Below are 18,107 nucleotides of genomic sequence, written 5' to 3' on the forward strand. Positions count from 1 at the left end.
GATGAGTTAGATTTTGTACTGACAACCTTCAGCATAGATCAAGAATCATCAGTCTTCCCACAAAGACAGATGGTATCAGCACAAAAATGTAAAAATACATAGGCTTTGGTTAACCCATTAGACTCTGTGTGAGTCCATGCCTCATGAAGAGCTATTTCGGACTGCCAGATAATCCACACCACACAAGCCCACATTACAGACCTTGGAAACACAGCCCGTGTTAGATACTTAAAACTGATAAGAAACCTGACAAAGACATGCAGGATGTGGTCCCATTCAAATAATTCTTACTGATTCCCTGAAACTTCAGGGAGAGGAGAGAAAAAACAAACTGTCAAAAAGTGCAAATTTTCCATTCCTTATGAAAAAAAGAGCCAATATTGGTGTTTTAATTTTGTGACTAACCTATAAGGTAAAAGGAGGTTATAAAATGTCTTTCAGTTTCATAAAGGAAGACACACAATGAATTTACGTCATCAGCTAAATTAACAATACAATAAAACCTAAACTTTGCATTCATGTGTGCTGTGTAATTTACATATTTCTCATCTGAAGTGTCAATGTGATATTCCCCGTCAGTGCCCACGCACTATTTGCCCTATATAAACCCCATGGCATATGCTACTTCATAAACTACAGCAATTTGCAATACGCTTTGGTTATTGGCCCCTTGCATGGCTTACAATTAACGGCTTGTGTAAAGAACCCAAACTCCCACCTTTCCAAGAGTTCTCTCAGAGATGTCACCTCCTCTTCCTTCTGCAGCCAAGCAGATTCTGATTCAGACAGCTGCTCTCTTGCTTCATCCAGCTTTCTAGACAAACTCGTGTTTGCAGCCTAGTGAAATAAATTACTGTATTTCCTTACATATAAAAACAACACTTTACCAAGCATTGGACAATTATCAAGACACCTAAACAATGCTTTAAAAGAATCAGTTAAAGCCAAACCACCAATTAAGATATTATTGTATAATCAGAAACTAATTAGTTGTGTACTAGTGATTGATTACTTCTGTCACACTGAATAAGGGATAGACTCTAAAGTAAGACAGTATTAAGCCTATAATTCTTATTAGTCCATGTCAGTTGAGCTTTTGCCTCCTTATCAAGGAAAATCTCTCAAAGGTAATGGCAAAAGAATACACCCTAGAAGTTTTTTCACCACCTAAAAGTTTCAAAAGAAAAAAAAATTAAAAATGAGGAAAAAGTTGTTTACTAAAGCTATATGGAACATATAGGATGATGGAAACAAAACCTTCTTTCACAGCTAGCCTCTCCAGAGAAGTCTGCCAAACTCTGAGTCCTCAGGGAACATACCTAACTCCATCTAAAGGTGTACGTATTTCTGCTAGCAGGCAGGGCCAGGTTCAATAACCTTAACTGTCTTCTTTCTGGATTCCTTATACCTCAGTATGACCCTCCTAACTTAACTGTTTGATAAATGCATTGCAAAAAACCTATTTTTTTCTGGCTGGGTTATTTCTCAGCCAGATTAATTGTCTGATTCAGTGCCCCTTGCAGCCTGCAAACAGTTAGATCCACACATGTGGCTGTGTGCAGTGGGCATGCAGGGCCTAAGATAGACCCCTTTTAAACCCACACCCCCATTTAAGAAGTGTACACATAACCAGGTCTTATGTAAAACCTGACTAGCTTTCAAAGCAGGACGAATCCTCAGTGCCGTTGTGCTTTTCGTAACCTCTGTTTCAGTGGCTAACTTTCAGCTGCTGAGTATTTTGTCTGCAGCACCTGTATTTATTCAAGGGCATTCTCAGACTCACAGCCAGTCATCAGAAATGCTGCCTGCCTTCTCAATTATAACACTAATGCCTGCAGACACAAACACCTCTGTCTTTTAATCAGATCAAGCACCTACTTGTAACTCCGCAATCTCTTCCTCTGCAGCATGCTGTTGTCGCTTCAGCTCCTCAAGTTGCTCTCTTACTTTCCCACACTCTTCACTGACAGCCTAACAGGGAGATTGAGCCAGGAGTTAGCATTCCTCTAGCAGCCACCTCTTCATCTATGAAATTCCTAATTGTGAATCATGAGTGCTCTTACTGCCACGTATGGGATAAATGCAGCACCACTGTCAGGCTCATGAAAGACAGCTAAAGAGACACCCAACTCATGGATTCAAGGAAACTCCCCTCTGTGGTGGCAGACTAGCTGTGTTTCACTGTTACTTGCTATGGGCTATTACAGTTCTCAACAAAAAGAAGGCCCAACTTGCAAAATGCTTTCGCTCAAAAGAGATAACCCAAATCATACTGAAGTTTAAGAAGCCTGTATGAAAATGAAACATAAATGAATGTACGTTATTTTCTCAAACTCGTGGGATTTCTGGATACCACCAGTGGCATAAGGCTCAAATCAACTGGCAGTCTTAAGACATTATTTCAGAATGGCAGAACAAACACAACAAAATCTTCAGCCTTTAGGTGTGCTGTTTCACACACACAGGGCTGACTCATGTTTTTCTGGAAGCAAAACTTTGATCTTCTCAGCTGCTACCTTGAGCACTTGAAAGCAAAAATACATGAGGGAACTAACTGCAAAAGTATCTGGTCTCAGTCTAAGTTTGCTTTCATCAAAATCAGTTTTAAGGAGAAGTAGTGTTATGGGTGTGGGGAACAGGTCTTGCAATGTTCCTACCAAATAAAGAAAAAAATCACAGCTGTGACCAGAGGGAATAGTTACAGAAGATGCCACCTTCAGTGCCAACATAAGAAAACATCACCCTCTCCATTACTGGCTGGCTTTTCCGTATCACATGGCCTCTCCACTGTGCTCGGACGGCCACGCTATATACCTCCAAAAAACTCCGGAGAGCTATTTTACCTCAAATAGGCCTAGGTCATGAGTGTAGAGACATTTTCAGACTCCCAGGCTAAGGCTAGTTGCATGCTAGTCTCAGCCTCACCAACACAAACCTTAGGATTTCATGCAGTAATTGCTGCAGCAGACAGTAAAGCAGGGGAAATCCTGCACAGCTCCCTCAGCTATAATAATCACATTAATTTACCTTGAATTTTGTCTGATAATTTAGAATCTCTGTGCTCATTTGAAATTTTATTGCAGACAGCTCTTCTTGGCTGGTCTCTTGGAAACTCTGTGCCTGTTTCTTTACTGTCTCCAGCTGCAATTGCAGACTTGGGACAGCTGCGGCACATATTTGAGCCTCCTCTAATTTCTCTTGCAGGCTCTTATTCTCCTGTCTGAGATTAGAGATGTCAAGCTTCAGCTTCTCCTGTTGCTCTGCTGCCTGTTCTTCCAGTTCTTTGAGCCTTTCTGTGGCCTGGGCTAACTGCTCTTCTGCATCCACCTTTTCAGAGGTCAAGGCACAAATCTGAATACCAAGTTCAGCCATATCCATATTGGTCCTGTGGAGGAGATCTTTGTTTTCTTCATTTTCCATTCTAGCAACTTCCAAGTACTGCTTAACCTTGGATAGCTCTTCCTTCAGGTTCAGCAAATTATTTTCCAGCTCAGCTTTTTGATGGGCTGCTGTCTCCTGCTCTTTTTTCAGTACTTCTTCTCTTTCTTTACATTGCATCAGTTCTTGCACATGGTTTCTGTTGAGTGACTCACTTTGCTCTTTCAGCTGCTGGACAAGTGCCTTCTGCTCACCCAAGACAGTCTCTGTGATTGCCAGCTCACCTCTCATCTGCTCTCTCTCATCAGTGGTCTGCTGAAGCTTGACTCGCAGGCCGAGGACTTCTGCTTGCAGCCTAGACACTTCACCTCGGTTGACCTCCAACTGCTCTTCACTCATGGTCAGTCTGGAGGCCAGCTCTTTTGCCTCCTTCTCCAGAGAAGCTGTCTGCTGTAGTTGGTGTTTTTCCACTGATTCCTTTTCTGATGTGAGGGATTCAATAAGCTTTGTCTGATGAAGGCATGTCTTTTCAACATTGAGCTTTTCTACCTCAAGAATCTCTGCTTTCTTCCTATGTCTTTCAGTTTCTGCTCTTAGCTGCTCACACTGGCTCGCCATGCCTTGCAGTTTTACTTCCTTCTCTGTGAGCTGTGACTGGAGACACTCTTTGCTTTCCTTCAAGGTGTCTAAGCTTTTTTCCATTTGTAAACTATGCTGTTTGGCACTCTTCAGCTGTTCTTCAAGTGAGGCATAGGACTCCTTGGTCATCTCTTCTCTTTGCTTTAGTTCTTCATAGTCTGAGTGCAGAGCCTCTAATCTCTCCTCTAGAATATGGCTTTGCCTCCTGGCATCCTGCAAGTCTTTATCCAGCTGTTTGTTCTCGCCCCGGAGCTTCTTCTCTTTTTCATCAACTGACACCAGGGCATCACCTATCTCACTCTTAAGCTGTTTCTCAGAGGCTCTCAGCCTGGCTACCTCGGCTTCCAGGGAAGATTTAGAATCTTCCAAATTTTTCAGCTTCCCTTCCATCTTCTTCTTGGACTGCTGCGAATTTGCATTCTCCGCTTTCAGCTTCCTGCTCTCCTCACCCATTTCGCTCACTGCAGAGTTTTGCTGCTCCATCTGCTCCTCCAGCTCCTTGACTTTCTGGCTGAGATGCTCTTTCTCAGACAAGAGTTTCCAGTTTTGCTCCTCAAGGCTACGCACAGTCTGACTCACCTTTGTTAAGCGACCCTCCTGTAGTTCAAGTTGCTCTGCTTGTGACTGGGCTTCCTGCTTCAGCGCTCCTTCCCTCCTACCATACTCCTCCTCAAGTTTCTCTTTTTCTTTCCTTGCTTCCTCAAGATTTTTTTCCAGTGACCCCACCTGAGCCAGCAACCCCATTACCTGGGTCTGGAGCTCAGCCATCTCCTTTCCTTTCAGGGTCAAGGCCTTCTGAAGTGCATCCATTTCCTTTGCCATGGTTTCCAGGCTCCCAAGCAGCTTTTCACTCTCTTCTCTGGAGTCAGCAGTGAGGCGATTGTATCTGCATTCCAGTTCCTTCTGTGCCTCTTCTTTCAGCTGCAGCTCCTGCCTTGCTGCTTTCAGCTGAGATGCCTGTTCGTCACTGAGTCTTTGCATATCTGCTTTTTCCTTTTCTGCCTCCTGAAGCTTCTCTAACAGTGCCCGTATCTGTAGGGCAGAGTCACAGTGGGCTGTGGCTTGCTGTCCCTTTTCCTCCAAGGCAGCATCAACTTTTGCAAGGAGGTTGAGGTTCTTCTGTTCTGTGGAACTCAGCTTGCCTTTGAGCTCATTGATGCAAAGATCCTTCATAGCAACCAAAGCCCTAGAGGCCTCCAGCTCCTGATTCAACACCTGCAGTTTTGAGGGACAGTCTTCCTTGCTGGTCACCAGCTGCTCCAGCTTTGTGGAATATTCCTGCTGCTGCTCCACTGCATTCAGTTCCAGTGACTGCAGGCACTTCTGCAGGTCATGAACAGTGCTCTGAGTAGAGTGTGAGACCTCACACTGCTTCTGTAACTCTGTAATCATCTTTGTCAGCCGGGAGTTCTCCTCGCTGTAGTTATTGCTCTTCTCCTTTTCCACCTGTACGTGTTCTTTCTGAAGGCTGACAGCTGCCTGGAGCTCCTGGTTTTCCATTTCTAGCTGGTGAATACGATCTTGAAGTTCCCTCTGCCTCAGCTCAGCCTGGTCAAGTTCTACACGCATCTCTTCAAAGCCCTCAAGGTGTTCAACATTTAGTGAGCTATTTGCATCAGGGCTGGAAGGAAACTCTTGGGCCTAAATGAACAGAAGGGGAAAAACGGAAAGTTTAAGAAGTATTAAACATGCATTTAAATGGTGTGCTCAAAGGAGAGCAAGTTCAGGTTCTTAACGCACAGTGACATTGTATGTTACGTTCACAGCACTACAAGATATGAACTTACAGGAAATGGGGCTTGTTTCCACAAAAGATAAATGAAAACATAACTATCAGCATAACTTCTGAATATATATATTTTTTTTCCTCTACAAGATTTGTATGTTCAGTTGAATCAGGTATTGGACAATTCCCTTTACTTTTAATTAAGAACTCTTTTTGTAGTTTACCATTATAAGAGTCATAATCACCATAAAGCTACCAAGCTCTCTGGAACTATGCCATTAATTAAAGATCTACCATGCCACATAAACATTTATGTGTAAGTTGCTTACCTGCAAATAATTGCTCACTAAACTGCTCATGCTAGAACTGCGACTTGGGGGCTTCCATAAATATGCTGAAGATCCAAGTGAGGACAGTGTCCTCCTGTTGATCACACAGAGAAACAACATATAAGAGAAGTCTAAGCACATACATACATGTCTTTCTACTCTTACATGTAGGATTTATCTAGTTGTAACTCCCACATACAAAAAGACGTAACTGCACCTGGTGTCCGGGCCAACAACCACTGAAGTTGATGGAAAACAAAATAGGGATATCAAAGGCACCTATAAAAGATTATGGGTAGCTGCGACTTCCCACATCCACAAGAACCAATGCAGCTTTCCTCTAAGAAATTGTATTGCTGTGTGGTGGTGGCTCAACCAGATGGTGGCAGCATGCAGCCCTGGAAAACTCCCACTGATACAAATGGATCTGGATCAGACCTAGCAGTTTTTGTTATCCCCCGCTTTGAGGTGGGATCAGGCTGTAGTGACCACATATTGTCATCTCTACCATTGCTGCAAGTGAAGCACACTGCTTGGCTGTTCAGTCGCTACACGTCTCAGCTCTTAAAACAGAAGGAGCTAAGAACATTTCTTCTTGTGCCTGTGAAGATGAGAATAGCTTGGGATTTGGGTCTAAACTGCAGTTACTGGAAGTACTCCATTACAGAGGATCAACTCTGATCTCTGGTACACAGTATATTGAAGGAAAAAAAGGCCAATTTCATCACAGACTAATTACATGGAGAAAGTGTATACCTGCTCTAACACAAGTATTCCTACCTTCAGAAGCAGAAGCTTTTACAGACTCTGTAGCAGGCAGGTATTTTATGGCCCTGTTAATACAAAATGACAAAGTGGTACTATCTTACCTGGCAAATGTTGGCCAAGCAGCATCTAAATCATAGCCTCTTGATGCCAAGTCAAACTGAACATCAGTGAGCTCATAGAGTTGACCCACAATGTCAGAACTCATTTTGGAATTCAGAAATGGACTTCTTGCATAGTACCAGTCACTTGAAAACAACAACGAAAAAGAAGTAATACTCATTCATAAGTTAAAAAGAAGCAGCAGTTTCACTTGCAAAAAAACCCCACAACATCATTATTCACTCCATCCTAGAAAAATTATGATACTCTATTCTAAATGCAAACTGAAAACAACCAGACACACCAACCAATATGCCATCCCTTTGATGTGAATGAAATTAAACAGCTTCAATGAATTCCACAGAAATATCCTTAGAGGAGCCCCTGCACAAAATATTTTTTGCTCTAATGCTTGGGCAAAACACTGGCAAGACAACATATTTGCTATACACTGGATAATCACACAGTAAATACCTAAAGCGCACACTTAATACATCAAAAATGAGGGACAGAAACCAGCAACTAGAGTTAAATACACTGTGCAAATAATTGGCTTTTTCTAAAAGCCCTACCAGTGCCCCTCCAACCAACTACAAACTATCTTTGGTGTTCCTTGGCCAAGGGCAAGCTGTTCCTCTGCACGACAATCCAGAGATACATGCAAATGCTTTCTGGGGCTTTGCACAACACATCCAAATTAATTCTCCCTTATGATGTACAGCACAGAAGATCAAACCCAGGACCTTCAATGCTTATAAAAATGTCACTGTTGAAACCAACATATAGAAGCATCAGCATGACCCACTCCACACACATTTAGCTGTAACAACTTTCAACCTTTACCAGCCTAAGATAGGTATGAACCAGTGACCCAGGCCAAAAGGTCTATTATCCTTCCTATCCTATTACCAGCTCTCTAAGCCTACCATTTGGAAGGGTTTCAATTTCTTTCAATAGCTACTAGGTGATGTTGCTTGATCACACTGAGCAAACACCCATTATTTAGCAAGGTACTTTGCTATTCACCTGGTCACCTTGGTGTTCATAAAACATTGCTGCAAGGTGTCTGCTAGCCTTTGGTGAACCAGGGAGTAACGAAGAAATGCTCTTCCTTTTCCAAGAGATGTTCGTAGCTGGATAGGAGAAATCACAAGAAAAGAAAATTCTAAATATGATTTGTAATCACGTAGAGACATGGCCAGAACAGTCTACATAGTGACACAAAAAAAGTCACAATAAGCTACTAGTTGTAAAAGAAGTAGTAAGAACTGCCACTGAGAGACACCTTCTCCCAAGACTGTCATTGGGTGGAATCTTTTCTGAATGACAAATTTGTATCTACAGCTAGCTGTTGTCCACTTTATAATAATATAAAAGGCATCACAGGACCAACGAATCATCTAATACACTGAGTACATGAGTACAGACTATGCTAAGGACAACTCCCAATATAAGGCAAAATCTCAATGTGCCCAGCAAAGCCAGAAGTGACTGCTTAGATTACTTAAGATGTATCTGGCCACAGCTGGAAGAGCTTTAGGGAAGACCTAGTCATAGAACAAAGACGTACACATATACAAATATACATCCCCACAGACACAGTAACCCCAGACAATGCAAAAAGCCTTTCTTAATACTTAGCCATTAAGCTGATAAAAATCTAATTCTTACTTCAGACCAAGAGCAGCTGCATGACCGAAATTAATGGATCTTTTTATGAAGACAGCTGTCAGATCAACATAAGGGGGATCACAAAACTCAGCACTAGTTGGGGAATTGATGTTTTGTTTTGCCTTTTACGTCTGAACTATTTGCTGCCCTGCAAAATAGTGAAACACTAAACAGTAGCGTTTCATTTCTCCTTTCCATCAAAATCGGTAATCAATTTAGGAATGGAAAATTAAAGTGATGAAAAGAATTTCTCACCAGTCAGCCATGCTCCTAACCAAACTGCTCATCCAACTAACAAACCAAATATGTTCATGAGTTAAAAATAGAGGCCAAGGAAAATATTAGAGGTGCTGAGGCTCAAGTTAGTAGGTTACTGTAAATTTTGCTTGAAAACTTAGTGTGAAAGAAGGCTCAAAGGCCACACAAGCTTTCTCTCCTTCTGATCAGTATTGCACTGTAGTGAAGTGAGAGCAATACCTTAACTCTCAGTTTCCTCGGTTTTGCTGTTACTGGGCTCCTGTGCTCAAGTAAGACACAGGTTCCTCGTTTATCTCAGCAAGCCACTATATACAAAAATGTTCCTTATAAATGGAATGATGAAATGTGGAGCAAAGGAAGCAACACCTTTTACTGCTTTTTGTTTTGAATTCTATAGGACACAAACTGTGAAATAACATGGTCTCCAAAGGCTAAGTACACCAGAAACAGAAAATTTAATTTACCAACTGGTTTTCACCCTCATTCACCCTGTAGATGTCTGAATATCTCTTCAGGGAGATGCTATCCCTGCCTTGTGCACAGAAGCTTACAAGTGTTTTTCCTAACTAGGCACATTTAGTGAATATCTTAAGAATAGTGAAAAACAACACTGGAAGCCACTAAACTAATCCTATCCTTACTCCCATTGGTTTATCAATTTAAATCGCAATGCCTTTTTTAAGCATGGGATACTAGAACAAATGTACTTGACGAGAAGTAGAGGAAAATATTTACATATATGCAGCTACAAGTAGCCAAAGACTATTTCACTAGGAAGCAAAATCATGCCACCTCCTGCTAGACCCCTGCTAAAATTCAGGGAGGCAGGCAGTGTCTGGTATTGTCATTGTTCCCATGTTGACTGCAAACACTGTACCTAAGGTGCAATGTATGGCTGTAGCACTGTAGCGTGTGCCAGGTAAGGCTGTAAAGACTTGGAAAGATGTGTATTCAGTGTAATCACCTTTTGAAAGGGGAATGACCAGAACTCCCTGCTCACCTAATGCCATCAAGGACAAGGTTGTTTAATTAGCAGCTGGGCAGTTTCCAGGGTATTCCTATCTGCCTCCTTGCTCCACCTCTCTAGCATATCATGCACCCTAATATTAGAAGTGCTGCAGGCAAAGCAGAAGAGGAGGCATTATGCTGTTAAATGTTTGACCATTCTTAAAAAGCAACTGCCATTACTCTTTCCTCCTTGTTCACTTCCATCTTTGAAAGTCAACAAGTACTGTTCAGTGAGCAAATAAATGACATTTGGAAACCTTTACGTTCTATCCAGCCAGGTTCAAAAATTGGCTGCTGATTTCCACCTGTAATGAAGAGGAATAACCAACATGTTTTTCTGTCATCTGTCATTTCATTTCTGGACCTGAGTCTGCCAGCTTAGTTATCTGAAACGGTTGACCGATTTTATTCAGAGTTCATATTCCTAAACCACAAGCTAATAAAGTTAAAAGAAATCTTCCACAAGCTAATTTATATGGCTGCACATAAATTGAAATAGAAAATATCCTTCTTCCAAACAATAATTTCTGATATCATGTTAACCATTAAACAGCCAGAGGTACTGAAGAAGGAGGAAAAAGCAGAGCAGCCTTTACATGTGGTAATATGCAGGTGATACTATAGGCAACAGATTGTTGAAGGCTACACCACAGTCACCTTTGCAGAGAAATCAGATTGGCTACTGCTACCGAGAATTTAGGGGCCAGTATCTACAGTCAGAGGACCTTTCCTGCAGCAGCAGTCACTGTCCTTACTTCTCCAGTCTTCCTGGAAGTAGTGGGAAAGTCAAACTCAATTTCCATGGCTCTCCCCTGTTTCCCTTCCCAGTGGTAAAACAAACCGGAGCCCTTCCTTGGCTTGTTCGCCTTGGAACAGCAAAATTCAATGTTGCCTAAGCTGCTGAGAGAAGAAAGTGAGGTAGGGAACACAGAGCCTGCCTCTGCTAGACTATCATGGCTCTCTTTCAGATGGATCAAAACAACATTATCTAGAGCTGCTGTGGAGGAATTGCTAAGAGAATAAAGAGATCTGCTGTAAATAGTAACTTGACAATACAAGTTAGCACTGCTCACAGATAACAGAAGTGAGCACCAAGACAACGCTGGCTGGCACCACCACACCACTGCCTCTTTTACCCACAACGGGAAGCTCTTCTTCAAATGATTCTAAAGACTCAGACAGGATCAGCACAGAAAGCTTCTCACAGCACTTATTTCATCCACTCATTGAGCTGAAGACATAACATGGCTGTTACAAGATTAAGCTTTTATTACTATACCTAATAAAGATAAAGCTTTTTGTCCTGTTCATGACAGCTTACCGGAGGGAATAATGACAACTACCCTGAGCCACTACATCATGCTATTTGACATGGAGGAACAAGGTTGAGACAGAAGATGAAACGCTGCTTTCAGTCAGTCCTCCTCAACTCTACCGACCAGTTGGAAAAGTCTTAAGAAACGTCAAATATAGTGAATCTTTCCTCTTACACTTAGAGCCAGTTCCTGCTGTAAGCTGTGCTGAAGGTGGCAGGCTCTACCCTTAATTTAATTTTTCATTCCTTTTTAGAGAAAATGGCACTAAGTTTATGAAAAGGCAGGGCACAACCAGAGACAAACAGGACCATTCACTTGTGTAAGTGGTCTTCAAAATAAGAAAGAGTCAGGCTATAAAATCCTATGTAATTTAGTGTCCTAGTAAAAAGAGTAACCTTGCATTTTTATACTTTACATGAGATATAAAAATAAAAATTCCCAACTTTTTTTTTGCTATATGTTAAAAGCAGTGTATTTTCTTTTGGTTTCTACTGCTCTCTGAAAAGACACACCAAAACACAAACCACATATTATGATGCTTAACTGATATACTTACTTCCGTAATAGACTTGACAAAGCGGATTCCATCATTAGCTCCTTTGACTTTTGCCAGACAGTCGCAGAAATAATCCCAGTAGTCTTTTCTGTTCCCTAGCAATGTGTTTTTTTCTTTCTGGTCAAACTTAAACAAGGAAAACAAAATGCAATGAGCAAAACTTAAATATAAATATACTTATATATTGCTACTTGGAATTCTGTTCCTCTCCCAGCAACATGTACTTTCATGACTCCTCTTAGTTTCAGCCAATGTATTCACAAAGGAAGGAGACATGGCACGGCACTGATGCAATCCAGCAGTTACAAAAGCTACTTTACAGACAGTAACAGATAATAATGTTCTGGGTCTAGTTAAAATGCAGACATCCATGCAAAACTGCTGAACAAAGATTTGCAGCAGATTCAGCAGCTGTTCAAGAGCAATGAACTAACAATCAGTTGCTAAGAGATCTGCAACCAAGTGTGGCAATAGCACGCATGTACATACCAGAAAAACCTGCTCTAACTAAACCACATTCAGAAGGCAATGCAGTGAGGGTATGGACTGCAGCTTGGACCGTTCAAATCCCAAAGGATTCTTCAGCTTCTGCTGAAGCCTCTGCAACCCAATTAAAACTCCCTTGCCTAGACTAACACTAGATTAGCATGTCTTTGTTGCAATCAGTGACATGATTACAGTATGTGTAGACACAAGACTATGCAAACTGAATTTCAGTTTGCCCAGCAGTGTCCCCTTTTACTTAAATTTTGAGGATGGACAAAAAGCAGCATTCCAGATTAAAAATCAGCCTTTTGCCTTAAGCCTTCCATACAATAAAAATGAATTTCCAAAGTGTAATTGCTAAAAATTCTGTACATTACTCACACCACTATATTTGCACCGTGAACATCCTACTAGTATTGATTTTGCATTAAAATGTTGTCAAGATCTCATTACCACAGTTTTTCCAAGATAATTTAGCAGGATATATCTTTAAAAACAAGCTCAAATCTTTCAGATCAATAAAAAAAAGCCTTACATTCTTCAAACTGCCAGCACTGCCTTTTGATTACATTTATTTATTTTTACTTGAAGTAAGTACAATAAGCAGCACACATTTCAGTCCACTTACTGAAAAAAAGAGAGACTCCATTGGATATTTATGATTATTTGAGTTAAACCCCACATACTGAAGAGGCTGTAAGAGAAAACAAGGCCTAGCTTTGATGGTGGATTACAAATGACACACATCACTTTTTACCTGTAGAAGGTACTCAAGCTTGTAGGAGAATTTTTGCAAGTTGACACTGTCATCTGTGATCGGTTCCCCTCCTTCTTTAAATTCTTTACTTAATTCAGTCACAGCATCTTTAAAACAAGACACCAAAATAGTTAACTAATGCAAGAGATATATAGCACTGAATCCATAAACAACTAAATAAATGGGTTTTCTGCCTGAACATTGTGCATGTGTATTCAGTTTCTTTCAGTCAAAATATCTTAACGACAGTGCAAAAAACTTGCTGATATGCTTGCAATTTAAGACCACCTATAAAAAAAACAGAGCTCAAGTTATGTCAATCTGTTGTAGGGACTATTTCTTCTTCTTAAAAAGAGCAAAACTACCTTCTGACACTTAGCAAAACTGGTAACAGACAATTGCTAACTGGTTCTTCAGCAGAGGAAAGAGAAATAACTTTTTGCTGTCTCATGTGCACATTAAGGTATTGCTACAGGACAAACAGAATTCTGATTAGAAAGGACAAAGCATGTAATCTGCTAAAGGGGATCAGTAACACGAGAACAGTCGTTCAGTCAGCACATTTATCTTCTCCATGCTTTATTCAGGAAGGTTCAGCTTGTGCTGGTTACAAACACAAATGGGAAAAATGATTTACATAAAAATAAGCATACAGCAACTCCTCTTCCCTAAAACCTACACCCATAGTAAGTGAGGAAATCTCAAGTCAAAGCAAACTCTGTTGTCTCCCTGGACACTCTGGCCCCAAAAGGGTGTACTTCTCAGCATCAGAAATTACTGACTTTGAGCTTGCTTTCCACTTGGTTTTCTACTTATTTCAGGTGCCTGAGCGAGCCTTAGCTCCCAGTCCCCCTTGATCCCCTTCGCGAATTAAAATCTCTTCTTGTTAGCAGGCACGTAGATCTCCTTTTTCATGTTACAGGAAGATCTAGATTCCCAGCTTTGGTGCATATCATATCTTATATTTAATAAAAATATCTGGATCTTGGTATAGGCAGCTGATTAGGACAGAGACAGAGCAGGTAAATGGTTATGAATCTGCTGCCAATTTTGGCTGCAACAGAGCCGTGGAAAATGAGGTTGGCTACTGCTAGTGAAGGACAAGTCAGGTGCACAGAAAGCATGTTCCACTGCAGCAAGAACAGCACATCCAATTCCCTAGCACTCTTCCTCTGGGTCTCCATTCCCAGTTTGCTTTGGCTTCCTGGTTTTTTCCCTTCCCACATTAGCAGCAACTCCACACCAGCTTCCCATCAAGGTAGGGTCTAAAAATCAGGCCTCCTTATCTCACATGAAGTCTTGTAACAGCATAGCTCTATTCATGCCAAAGTCCTAGCTCACAATGCACCCCCCACAGACACTTTTTTTTTTAATTGTAAAACTTATTTCTCATTTTGTATGTTTAAATTTGCAGGATTTAAGAATTTAGGGTCCTGCAGACGGTACAGTACATCTCTCACAAAAAAACAGTCACATCTCTATTGAGCACATCACACACCTTGAACTATGCTGCTACAATTGCTACACAAAAGTGTTACACAACTGAAAACACAACTTCTACTCTCTGTTATCTAAAACATGGAGGATGCAGTGCAGCCTACAGAATGAATCTGTCAGCATGGCACTGTACCTTGCAAGTCTCTGATAATCCGCTGCAGCTGGCTTTCGCCACTAGTTGCTGCCATCTTGAAAACCAAAGGAGCTCCCCTTCTGGGCTGTTAACCTTTTCATCCATCTAGATGAAAACAGCAGAGTTCATATCCTTGATGACCATTGGGCTGATGAAGATTATTCTTCTCTGTCACACCTGCAATTCCATAAAAGTAAAAAATAAAATGCAAGTCTTTATCATCTCAAATGAGCAGAAGAGAGGTGCTTTGGCATTTTAGATCCTGTTTAGTAACGAATTCCATAAAGCCAAGTGTTTTCCAGGAACCTGCTTTGTATTTCCTTCTAGATTTCACTTTCCATTTCAGTTATTTCTGCAGTTATCTTTCAAAACTACTGAGCAAACCTCAGAGAGCAATTTTATCTCGCTGGAGTTACAACACAGTCTTACAGCCCAGCTCAGGCTGACATTTCGTGCAACTCATCTTGTGACTCTGAGGGAGGTTCTGATGACACGGGACTTTCCCTCCCAAAACCCTCTGCCAGATCTTCCCTACAGGCTGCAGAGCAAAAAGATACAATGACTTTTCCATTTCAGGGAGACTTTGAAGACACAGACTAGGCATGGGCCAAGGAGTCAAAAAATGATGTTTGATTCTCTGGCATTGGAGCATATTTTTAACTCATAAGAGCTACTAAAAGTTTTAGTACTGGAGACTGGTTTTAGCACAAGAAACATCTCTCATCCCCTCCTCAGAACCCACTGTTCCCAAAACATGTAAGAGGACACCACTTTATTTTAAGCTCTGTTACAGCATCCCTGGCTGGATAAATATACCTTGCATCACCTCCCTTGCTTAGAACAATGACAAGTGAGTTATACCTAGCACTCATAGAAAATCTTTCCTTAATTAAAATTAATGAATTAAAATTAATTAAAAGCCTCAAACACTTTACTAAAACAACCATGCCTGGGGACGCAAACTTTCAAACACTAACCTGGGAACAATCGTTCAAAAAAAGCCACATAGAAACTGCATAGGGAACTTACTAACCATCCTGTTCAAAGGTTGTTCAGAATTCTGCCTGCAAAGGTACAGCCAAATTTTCAAGCAAGCACAACACCCAAAGTACTGAATCTTTAGAAAATTTGCCATTACTCTTTTGTGCTTTTGTTATCATTCAAGCTGAACTACAATGAAATTAAGTTGTAATTAAAATCTTACAAACTTTTGAAATACAAATGTGATTAGGTGAAATTATTATATCTCCTTTCTCTTTTCTTTCTTTCACTCCCAAAATAACTAAATTGGCATGGCTGAAGTAGGTGTCTGAACGAATCGAATGGACCACCCTTCTACCCTATGTATTGAGGTATTGTTTGGAAATGGTCCTGATGTGATCCCGTATTCTTTTCTTTTTGAAACAAAGCAAACCTTAACAAAGCCATAGAGACAGAAACATGGTAAGTATAAAGAAAAGGCTGAAACTAGGCTTACTAGTATGTTTCTCTTAATACCTGCGTTTTGTTACCTGCTAGTTTCCATTTCTGCATTTTGATGGCAGTTGTTACGTTATGACTTATAACTACAGTTATGACACAATGGTTGTGTGGACCATGTGCTGCCTGGGGAAGGGCCTTGGCCTGCAAAATCCTCACCACAACCATGCTGCTTCAGGGAGAGAAGGCCAGCACAGCATAGACCAGCTGACCTTTTGTGGTGCCAAAGATGATTTTTTACCCTAAATCAACAATACCACATACCCAAGATTCCTATCTTGATTCTACTGAGTGATCATATGAAGTACCACACTTCCTGGCAACCTGCTGAGTTTGGGTACCAATGAAAAAAAGCAAGAACAACAAACCCAGTGAGTCAATGTTTCCTTTTCTAAGCACACACAGTAATATCAGCCATATCTGTTCAGTTTGGCAACTGTTACAGAAAGGAGCTTAAGTGACAAGACTGTGCGACGTGGGCAATGGAAAGCCAAAATGTGGCCAAACCAAATGCTCTTCCTCACACAAAGAGAGAAAAGAGCAAGGACCAACAAGGGGATCCTGCCTGTCCTTCCCCAAGGCTGGAATAAGCTCCAATTCAAGGCTCCAGAGGCACAAAGACTATGCAAGAGGCATGCCAGGAAAACAGTGAACAGGCCAACTGCAGGCATGTACACAGAGCCTGGAAGAGAAGGCAGTTGGGAGTTGAGCCCTTATTTCGCAACAGCCAGCAGGGAGCAGGACATGGGGCATCCTATGGCAGACAGGCGCAGCACGGGACCTTGTGAAGTGCTAATTCCCGGCAGACTGCCCAAGCAGATATTTACTGGGGGAGGATTAAGGCAGTTTAGAGTTTCCCCAGCCCCACTAGCACTGCGTAAAGTTAGTGCGTTTGCCCAGAAGTCACAGATAAATGACTACTGTTGCACAACAATTCAGCAATAGAGTGCAAGGGAAGGCAGCATGTTCCCAATGGGTTGATCCTGTTGTGCCAAAGCAGCCCAAGACACGCATCTTTATTCCTGTCAGGATCTCCTAGGCAGAACACGGGAACCCTGCATAGAGACCACAACTCAGCTGGAGGCATGTAGCTGCACAGCCCAGCCCACTCCTCTTCTCTGTCTGCTCCCAGTCATCCCTTTCCTCAGTACAGGCAGCAAGGTCTCACAGCTTCCCCCTTCCTTGCATCAGCTCCCGCCCATGAGACATGCATTTACTCCCTTCTCTTCCCAGAGGTGAAGGGGATCTTTCGACCTCGGCTATCGCACAAGGAGAATGTGCTGAAACTTTTTCTACCTGCTTTCTCCTCTGTAAAATGGGGAGAAAGATACTTCTCTCCTCAGTGGTCCTTCCAGAGGTGTTCTTAGAAAACACAATCCATCCCACAGAAAGGTGCAGAGCTCTCACTTCCTAAGGCAAAGACAGCTGACAACATACCTTAACTGGTTTCCCAAGGTTTCAAAATAGGAAGAGCTTCTGTAAACACCTGATCTAGTCCTTCCTGATCACAGAACGTTTTGCCCAGGATTGTTTAGAGCACAACCCTGTTCCTCTAGTATTTACTATCCTATTATGTATGTCTGTAAACATCTGCTATGTGAGAACAGCATTACACATGTGTCAGGCACAAGTGACCTGCTTTGGGTCAAAAGCTTTTTAGATGATGCATCATTACCTCTTATATAATAGCATTTGACTAAGGCTGATGGCATTAACTTGCACAAAACTGCCGGGCTGCAATGACATCAGTGCAGTTACACTAAGGACCCGGTACAGAGTACGGCAGAGGAGGCAAGACAGGGCATGTTATCAGTCCCTTCTCGCATTCTTGGGCCATGCCTGCTGATGTCTGAAGGTGGCTGCTCCCTCTCCTGCTGGCATAAGTACCAGTGTGGGGGTGACAATCTTCTTTACAGGGGAGGATATCCTGGAGATTAAAGAAAGAAGCAGAAAGGAAACAGCCCACTTACAGGAAAAGAAAAAAATTTACCTGAAGGGGAGTGTGAC

At 41.7% G+C, this 18,107-nt stretch overlaps 1 protein-coding gene across 4 annotated transcripts in view; it reads right to left on the reverse strand.

The window, feature by feature from the left end:
- Positions 1-14,786, reverse strand: part of FYCO1 (FYVE and coiled-coil domain autophagy adaptor 1) — a 44,072-nt gene extending 29,286 nt beyond the window's left edge. The window contains exons 1-10 of one of the 4 annotated variants that reach the window (XM_050891604.1): positions 14,622-14,786; positions 12,992-13,098; positions 11,749-11,874; positions 7,966-8,072; positions 6,942-7,085; positions 6,073-6,166; positions 4,927-5,658; positions 3,028-4,860; positions 1,879-1,971; positions 719-837 (exon numbers count right to left, since the gene is read on the reverse strand). In XM_050891604.1, the coding sequence (XP_050747561.1) occupies positions 719-837; positions 1,879-1,971; positions 3,028-4,860; positions 4,927-5,658; positions 6,073-6,166; positions 6,942-7,085; positions 7,966-8,072; positions 11,749-11,874; positions 12,992-13,098; positions 14,622-14,676 (3,410 nt within the window). In that variant the 5' untranslated portion in view covers positions 14,677-14,786. Of the gene's footprint in view, positions 1-718; positions 838-1,878; positions 1,972-3,027; positions 5,659-6,072; positions 6,167-6,941; positions 7,086-7,965; positions 8,073-11,748; positions 11,875-12,991; positions 13,099-14,621 lie in introns of all 4 variants that reach the window. The other 3 variants (XM_050891606.1, XM_050891603.1, XM_050891602.1) reach the window with 3 other exon arrangements.
- Between the last annotated feature and the right edge of the window lie 3,321 nt (positions 14,787-18,107).

The sequence above is a fragment of the Gymnogyps californianus genome, chromosome 2 (genome assembly GCF_018139145.2).
Source record: "Gymnogyps californianus isolate 813 chromosome 2, ASM1813914v2, whole genome shotgun sequence".
NCBI lineage: Eukaryota > Metazoa > Chordata > Aves > Accipitriformes > Cathartidae > Gymnogyps > Gymnogyps californianus.